General features: G+C 44.9%; 1 protein-coding gene across 1 annotated transcript; it reads right to left on the reverse strand.

The window, feature by feature from the left end:
• Positions 1 to 5,438: 5,438 nt before the first annotated feature.
• On the reverse strand, positions 5,439 to 8,820 carry LOC131328535 (uncharacterized). The gene is made up of 5 exons (XM_058361472.1): positions 8,683 to 8,820; positions 7,979 to 8,173; positions 7,351 to 7,913; positions 6,428 to 6,708; positions 5,439 to 6,373 (listed from the first exon to the last, which is right to left on the reverse strand). Exons 1-5 carry the CDS (start codon positions 8,818 to 8,820, stop codon positions 5,439 to 5,441), a joined length of 2,112 nt encoding a protein of 703 aa, XP_058217455.1.
• Positions 8,821 to 9,303: the final 483 nt, after the last annotated feature.

Here is a 9,303-nt window from a genome sequence, read left to right on the forward strand (position 1 = left end):
AGCCCAGATCTCGTCTTGAATGATTGGCATCTGCTCCACGTAGCTGGCCGTCATAGCGTCGAAGCCTTTCTGGTAGCCATCTTCGAATGCAGCTTTTTTGGTTTGCTCTATTTCAACCAAAGCATGGTTGAGGCTGTCTTCAGCAGTTCCAAGCTTGTCTTTTCCCTCTTCAAAGTCAGCTTTGGCTTTGTCTCTCTCTCTCTCTCTAGTCTAGTGATGGTACGGAGCAGCCTGGTGTTAGTGTTCAACAGCGTGATCCTTTCATTATCAGCATCTTGGAACTTCTGGCCTAGTGTGACCATCTTTTGAATGAACTGGCAAAACACCGAACAGTAAGTAACGGGTGTAGCAATACATGATATGTGGTATACGAAATATACATAACAACTTATATGGAAAGATCAAGTCACATTACCTTGATACCACTGACGAGTCCAGTGGAAACAAGCCGATCAGGTGCGGCCTCGGACTCCTTTTGCATGTCAATAGGAAGCAATAGACCTTGTGCAAGGGCGAGTGCTGTTTTCGAAGAGCTGGCGCTATCCCCAAAGTGAACAAGCCGATCACCCCTAATGAGATTGGGGGCCCAGCTTTGAGGAAGCACTTGAATGCTCGATGAAGGAGGTTGCTGGACTGAAGCAGTGGCTTGGGTAGGGGCGTCTCCAGTTTCTTCGCTCCTGGGACGTTTGTCCCGATGAGCATCGACAGCCTCAAGGTAACTATCGTGTTCCCGAGGAGAAGAAGAAGATCGTGTCGATCCCCCCCTATTACGACGAGATCGGGGGGGGGGGGGGGGGGGGGGGGGGCCAGTTGATGCCACCCTATTGGCAGCACCACGTCCCCGAGTTGAGACAGTGAGAAGGGTGCTTAGGTTCAAAGGTTGGCGAGTCATTGTACCTGGGGTTGGGGGAGATCGGGAGTAGCCGGAGGAAGATGACTCGCTGGACACGCAAAGAGGAACGCGTTGTTCTGGGATGATTTGCCGTCGTTCAGACCTTCTCAACACCACGCGTGTCTGAGGAACGCCTTCAGGGATAGTAACTTCACCTGGCTGTCCGGCAAGGGTAACTCCAACCTGCAATCTAGAACTCCGTGGTCGGGGAGCAGTGGAGGTGGAAGCGGTACTGATGCTTGGATGGGCGAGCCTTCTGTCGATAACCCCTCTGTACGACGGGTCGTATTCCAGCAATACTTCGGCGTTACGACCTCGACCTGCTGTTCGGGTACCAGGTTCTCTTGTATACTTTAAAATCTTATTGATGTCCTCTGTTCGGACCCAACTCGGTTCTCGTCTAGGACGCTTGTTAGCGTTGTCAGCTGCAAGATCAAAATTCAAAGTCTAAATTAGAAACATTCAAAGACTACAAGAAGGCGTTAAACAGAGAATATCGAAGTCGAAATCGAGAGCATACGTGGATAGCCCCATATGTGGGGGCAATGGAGTCCCACCACTTGACCATCTTCCCCTATTGGATCGAATGCTTTCGTTACATAGAGGAAGTCAATCTCGTGATCACGAGCAGAATCTGGCATATTTAGCACGAGACGTCTATTTGCCCTCCTAACCTTGAAGTAGTACGTGTTGTACTCAGGGTTCAATACTATACTATACCACCATTGGATTTCCCAGATTCCTAATTGGGTCCCTAGAATCTCATTTAAGGCTATGACCCCCATTACCAGCCTAAAAACATTCGTTAAAACTTACATGGGGGTGAGGCGGTACCAATTCAGGACCTGGCGGAGGAGTGGGTGAAGGGGAAAACGGACTCCACCCTTGACAATCGCTACGATTGGAATGCACATTCTGTCCCACGAGCCGCCATCCCTATCCGCCCCCAAGGGGGAGAGTTCGAGCCCTACATTGTCAGGAATGTTGTATTCAGCCCTAAAGGCCGCCATGGCTGTAGGGGTCTCACAGAGTTTTCTAAACTTACTGGGTTTGAGAATATTTTCGTTTTCATCCGCCATGAATGACTGTTGATTCAGAAATGAAAGAAGGTTTTTAGAGAGTAAAACAGATGAAACTCCCGGAGAAAAAGCTAAGATCAAAATCCTAGAAACTAAAATGGATTAGAACGATAAGTAAAATGCTTACGAAATCAAAAAGAGCAGTTTTCCTGGAACACGAACGAGTTACAGGCAGCAGCAATGGCGGAGGAATGTGAAGTTTCTTCGTCTGGGTTGAGTAAAAAGATAAAAGCCCTAACAAAAGCATCCCTGAGAAGATTTTATAAGGGAGCCACACGGAGACGAACCGACGGGACTCACTCCGTTACAAGTTAAAGTAACGGAAAGCAGGTGCCGTTCTAACGACGTTTGATAAAACATCAGTTCAAAATTAATGAAAGGCATACGAAACATGCCACATGGAGTCATTACCCCGAAATGGTATAATGACAGAGGCGCCAAAATGCATCAATGAAATGTTAAGAACAATGACTGCGCAGGATCAGAAGAGTCTGGTCTAAAACATTCGTTTCTAAAAAGCTTCATGTATTGCCCCCGAACAGTGGCATGTAAATGAAGCTAGGGAGCAATTGTAGGGAGGTATTCCCAAACAGATACATTTCATTGCCGAACACATGGCGTTTGGGAGCACGTGGAAAGTATGACAAGGCTTATCGCCGGGCAGTATGGTGAACGGCGATATGGACCAATGATATGGGAAGTCATTGATCCATGCAGTCTGTTCGGCTGATAAAAATAAAAGGCATGAGAGGCCATTTGTCCAAATACAAATGATAAGGACCAAATACATATAAGGTCATTGGTCCATGTGGACTGTTCGGCAGTAAGATAGCCGAACAGGAAACGAGGATACTCTGAATACGTGAGACGGCAGTAATGTTCTAGAAGGTTCCGGAACAGTGATATTTAGTAAAGGAATGAGATCCCAAGTATATAGGATCTAGAATAGATACCCAACGAGAATGGGATGTTCGGCTTTTTATGGAAAAGAATCCGAGTAGGACTCTTTTCTATTAAACTGATAAAGGAAACGAGAATCCTTGATATCCTGGGTTTCCTATACGAGATGAGAATCCTATGGCAATAGGGATGCTTGGGCAACAAGCATATGCAAATCTAGAAATATGAGGTAAACCTAAAGGTAAAAGGTACGCAATACATTGCATTATTCGATATTTTCCTACTGATAATTAGGGGTTCTTTAGTACGTGATACTAACTTTGCCATCGGAGGGCTTTTGCCACGAGAGGCAAAGGTGCTCTCACCCTCTGTCTATTTTGCAGATTAGGGTTCCGACGACAAATTAGGGTTCCGGTGAAAAGGCACGAATAAGCCGTTGCAATCCAAGGTGATCCGAAGCATCAATTGTTTTCATCCCCCTTCAGCTATGCTGAACGTACTGACAAATGAGCCAAATTTGATAGTTGGTGGGGAGGTTACACAAGAATGCATTTCGTCAAACCCTACCTGGAGGTCTTAACCACACTTCTGCCGTAATCTACTGGAGTTCCTGAGCATGGCATTACCATGCCCTTGCAACAGATCAGTCCTTCTCCATCCTTGAACATAAAGAGAAAAGGTAAGATCCACACCTTTGCTGTTGCAAACATCTTGAACTCTATCAATATTTGGGCTAATCTCTTCCTTGTCTCCAGGTCCAGAGAGTATCCCCGATGAGACCCCTGCTGAAACTGCCCCACAGAAACCGAAAAGGACTAAGATGCTCGCACGCAAGCAGGCGCCAGAGGTAAAATTTCTTTAGCATTTCCCCATTCCTTCCGTACATTACTTATGCTTTAAATCTCCTCACAGGCCTCTCAGACCACTGTGGCTGGTAGAACAAGGAGTAGTGCCAAAAATAGTTCTCCTGAGTCTGACCCTTTGGAGAAGGTTTGTACTCTTCTTGGCCTTGCCCTTGGCCTCATTGAAACCTTTTGCTAAATCCCCTTCCTCTTGACAGGCCACCTCCAAAATCAAGGAAGGGCAAGCTGATTCTGCTCCAACCAAGAAGAGGTTGAGGAAAAAAAAACCTACTCCAATTGACTCTGAAAATACCGTGTCTGCCACAGAAGGCAATCCCATCGTAAGGATGTATTATGACATGTCCTCTTTAGCATTTATGGCCCCGTACTATCATCTAATCCCTCTTGTTTTTAACCCCAAGGAACTTGATGATTACTTCGAAGAAGAGACATAGATAGAAGACAAAGGGCTGGATATGCCTCACCAGGAACCTGAACATGAAGCATCCTCTAGGACTCTAGAGAAGCCCAACTCTCCAGCAACCAAACCTATCCCCTCGACTGATCCTCCTGTTGAACCTGAATTTGTCATCGTAATAGAGGAAGAAGAAGAAGAAGATCTGGATACTTTGTTTCAGTCTGCTCAGGACTTGTTGAAGGCAGCCAATTCTGGTACCTCAAGTAGTGGTCTTGGATCAACTTCCCAATCTCAATTTACACCAGATGAAATTGCTGAGGCCAAAACAGCTCTTAGGATGGCCCTTCTACAGAACTTCAAGGCTATTGTCCATCTAGCTCGAGCCTCGAGTATCAAGAAGGCCATGGAGGTGCTGGTGAAGTCCCAGGCCTTGGGTACGGAGGAGACCTTCCTTCAGTATTTCCAGAAAGAATTTCCTACCATGATCAAATCTCATGATTCTTCCACCCATGAGCTTAACAAGGTTAATGCCAAGTTGGCAGAATTGGATCTGGTTGATGTGGAGCTTACCAAATTCAGTTCTGAATGGAATCAGCTCAAGGAAGATATCAAGGTCAATGAAGGAAACATCACTGCCACCTCCGATGAAATTCAAGATCTCAAAACCCAATTGGCACTAGCTGAAGGCCGACTGCAAGACTTTCGGAAGGAATCCAAAATCCTGGCCCAACATCATGAAAAATTGAAGGCTGGATCAAAAAGTCAGAAAATGAAGCTGAATCTCCTGGTTGAAGAAGTCCCAGGTCCTCGTGGGCAGCGGGATACACTTGAAGCTCGGCTGGCCAACCTTGACACCTCGTGGGCAAACCTCAAAAGCAGTCTTGAAGGCCTTCTGTAGGTCTTGACCTCAAAAACTTTCACTTTTGAACTTTGGTTTGTAATAATTAGTTAATCTGCTTCTTGCCTGGCCTGGAACTTTCCTTTAATTGGCCAAGGCAATGGTTTGATTTTGATGATAGGCGGCCTGAACTTGATGTCTTTTTGAATTTTGCATAGTAAGTACTACGGCCTCCGTTCAGGCCTTGCCATGAAATTTCTTTATGGTTTGGTAGATTGAATTTCTCCAAAGTCTCTCATCTCTCACATAGTAGGATAATGATGCTTTAGGTACTTTCCATTTGTTAAATGCTTAAATAAATCACCATTTAGGTCCATAAGAAGATAAACATTACCTCTAAGGACTTGAGCAATCTGGTACGGTCCTTCCTAGGTTGGAGACCACTTGCCATATCTTGGATTCTTTTCCCCTAAGGGGAAGACTGCCTTCTAAACCAAGTCACCTCAGTAAAGCTCTTTTTCCTTACACGTTTGTCATAAGATCTAGCGACTCTTCTTTTCTGAACCAACATGTGATCAAGGGCTGCAAGCCTAACTTCGTCCAAGTCCTCAAGCTCCATCAGCATGGCCTGAGTATAATCTGCAGAAGTGAGGCCATTTTGATATGCTATTCTTGTTGACTTTACTGCTACTTCCATTGGTAGGACTGGATCATGCCCATATACCAACATATAAGGAGTTATATTGGTGGCTTCCTTCTTTGAGGTTCTGTAGGCCCATAAGGCCTCAGAAAGCAATTCGTGCCAGGCCCTTAGATTATCTTTCACCATTTTCTCGACAGTGTTGACAAGAGTCCTGTTGGTGGATTCGGTTTGGCCATTTCCTTGTGCGTAATAAGGAGTAGAATTGGAGATAATAATATTTTGCTGTGCAGCAAAGTTAACCACTTGTTCTCCCATAAATATCGTACCCCTATCTGCAACCAAGTGTTCAGGCAGTCCAAACCTATGGATGATTCTTTCCTTGATCACCTTGATTACCTCTTGTTGATCCACAGACTTTAATGGCACCGCTTCTGCCCACTTGGTGAAGTAATCCGTGGCTACCAAGATGTAAGTATGATTTCCTGAAGAGGGCGGATAAATTTTCCCAATTACGTCAAGGGCCCAACCTCTAAATGGCCAAGGTTTGACCACAGCATGATAATCAGCTGCAGGAACACGCTGAATTGGGCCATGGGCTTGGCAAGGTTGGCATCCTTTAGAAAAACGAATACAATCCTTTAAGATGGTTGGCCAATAGTATCCATACCTTCTGATTAGCCATCTCATCTTTATTCCAGATTGATGGGCGCCACAGATTCCTTCATGGACTTCACTCATGACCCTCATGGCCTCGGGGTGCCCTAAACACCTTAAAAGTGTATCATCCTCAAAGCTTTTCTTGTATAATTCATCACCCACGAGGATATAGCTCATAGCCCTTCTCCTTACTTTCCTAGAAGTTCTGTGATGAGGCCTCTTTAGGAAGGAAATAATAGGTGTACGCCAATCGTTTTCTGGTTCATCATCTGATTCTTCACCTGTGAAGTCAGAAGTAAATATCTCCAGTCCTAGACCTCTCCTTCTAACAGAAGGTAACAACTTTTTTTGGATTGTGATGATTTTGTGGATTGTTTCTGGAGCTAGCTTCAGACCTGTGGAGGCCTGAGCCAAGCTGTTGGCTTCAGTATTCATACTCCTTGCAACGTGTTTGACAGTTACATTATCAAAATCTTGAATTAATTGCACTGCTGCCATATAATAAGGAACCAAGTCCTCACTATAGCATTTGAACATTCCCGCCAAGTGATTGATTACAAGGTTTGAATCCCCAATAATCTTTACTTCTCTGGCCTCTAAATCTCTTAGGATCTCAAGGCCTATAACAACTGCTTCGTATTCAGCTTGGTTATTTGTACATGGGAAATCAAATTGAAAGGACAATTCAATCCTCAGGCCTCGAGGAGAAATAATAATTACTCCACAGCCTGAGGCCTGCTGAGTCCTTGATCCGTCAAAGAGCAGTGTCCAAGGAGTAAGTGATATCTCGAGGGCGTTAAGATTTAACTCGGACTCATTGCTGATATCCACGCACGGATGATCAGCAAGGAAATCCGCTAAGGCCTGGCCCTTTACAGCCTTTTGAGGAACATATTGAAAACTAAACTCCATTAGAGCTAAAGACCATTTGCCGATTCGGCCTCTCATGATTGGCCGAGAAAGCAAGTATTTAACTAGGTCTGTTTTACTCATAATGTAAACCAAAACAGGAAGCATGTAGTGCCTCAATTTTATTGCTGAAAAGTACAAGGCAAGACAAATCTTTTCAATAGGAGTGTACCTCCTTTCACAAGGAGTCAACAACCTACTCAAGTAATAAACCGCCTGTTGCTTTCCTTGAGCATTATCTTGAGCCAAGAGGCCTCCAATAGAGCCCTCAGCTGCTGAGATGTAGAGCTTCAACGGCCTGTTCTTGATGGGAGGCATAAGGACTGGAGCCGTTGCTAGATAGCCTTTGATCTCATCAAAGGCCTTTTGATGGTTTGCCTCCCAAACAAATACGTCATGGTCCTTCAGCTTTAAGAGTGGAGAAAAGACCTGAACCCTTCCAGCTAGGTTTGAGATAAACCTTCTCAAAAAGTTAAATGAACCCAAGAGCTTCTGCAACTCCTTCTTGGTGGTAGGAGGCTTTGCTTCCATGATTGCTTTGGCCTTGTTCTTGTCAACCTCAATCCCTCTGTTGTGGACCAAGAATCCAAGGAACTTGCCTGCGACGACTCCGACGGCACATTTCAAAAGGTTTACTTTCAAATCAAACTGTTGCATTCTCAAGAAAGACTTCCTCAAGCGTTCCAAATGGTCATCATAGGACTGAGACTTGACCACGATATCATCAATGTAGATCTCCATGAAATGGCCATGAAATCATGAAATATGGCGTTCATTGCTCGTTGGAACGAAGCACCAACATTCTTTAGGCTGAAGGGCATTACGACCCACTCAAAGGTTCTTAGGGCTCCAGGACACCTAAAAGCGGTCTTAGCCGTATCGGTCTCGTCGATAAAGATCTGATTGTAACCAGAATGTCCGTCCATGAAGGACAAAACCTTGTGACCAGAAGCTCCATCTACCAACTGATCTACGACTGGCATTGGATACTCGTCCTTTGGGGAAGCCAAGTTCAAGTTTCTAAAGTCTACACACACTCTGACCTTGCCGTTTTTCTTAAGGACTGGCACAATATTAGAGAGCCAAGTAACATACCTGGCTGTGCGTATGAATCCAGCATTGAAAAGGCGTTCAATTTCATCTTTGACCTATAAGTAAACCTCATTGGACATCCTCCTTGGCGGTTGTTTGAAAGGTTTGAATTCTGGTTGTATAGGCAACTTGTGCTCCACTATGTCTCTGGACAGACCTGGCAGCTCTCCGTAAGTCCAAGCAAAACAGGACTTGAATTCCCTTAAGAGCTGGATGAACTTTTCCTTCACGTCCTCTGGCAGAAGTTGACTAATATATACAGGTTTGGGATCTCTGAATCTCCCAAATTAACTTTTTCTAAAGGATCTTGCACGTCAGCCCTTAAATCATCCAACTTGGTTGGGGCTGCTTCAAGGTCTTCCAGGCGGATTTCATCAAGATCTTCAACTAGGTTTTCGTCTTCGTTGATTACTTCGGCCGCACAGGCCGAAAAATCTTCCTTAGACTCTTGACTTCCCATCAGCCTCTTCTCTAGTAAATAGGCTTCAAACTTTGACAATGTGGTCTGAAGGGCCATATGTTTCTCTGCTTCTGAAGAGCTTACTGACATTGAGAAGGGTGTTTAGATGAAGCTATAATCGGCCTACTGGACTCCGTAATATTGGACCGATTAATTCTTGAAAAAGTGTCTTCACTTCTTCAGCTGACTTCCTATTATGAATAGGGGCTATTCTGTGGCGGCCATACTTATCAAGGCCTGCCACCTTCATTGGACCAACCCCTTCATCATATAGGTGGGCCTCAGCATGGTTAGTAGAGGTCTGGAATGGTCTACGGTCAGCCCATATTACCTCCACGTCGTCTTGATTCCAAAAAATAAGACATTGGTGAAGGGTTGAGGGGACCGCTAGACAGGAATGAATCCAATCTCTCCCCAGTAGAACATTGAAGGAAGAGTGTGAATTAACAACAAAGAAAGGTGTTGTTAAAGTCTTGGACCCTATCGTTAAGTTCATGATCAAAATACCTTGGCATGCTGTCTCTTTCCTAGTGAAGTCAGTCAAGGTGGCGTTGCATGAAACCAGGTCCTGAT

The sequence above is a fragment of the Rhododendron vialii genome, chromosome 6a, assembly GCF_030253575.1.
Source record: "Rhododendron vialii isolate Sample 1 chromosome 6a, ASM3025357v1".
NCBI lineage: Eukaryota > Viridiplantae > Streptophyta > Magnoliopsida > Ericales > Ericaceae > Rhododendron > Rhododendron vialii.

Excerpts from the sequence above, each read along its gene's own strand:
- LOC131328535 (XM_058361472.1), bottom strand. The coding sequence starts at position 8,820 with ATGTCAGTAAGCTCTTCAGAAGCAGAGAAACATATGGCCCTTCAGACC. Across the intron at positions 8,174-8,682 it reads TTTCGGCCTGTGCGGCCGAA|GACGAGTATCCAATGCCAGT; the intron begins GTAATCAACGAA and ends GCTTCCCCAAAG. Across the intron at positions 6,374-6,427 it reads TATGAGCTATATCCTCGTGG|GGCACCCCGAGGCCATGAGG; the intron begins GTGATGAATTAT and ends TAAGGTGTTTAG.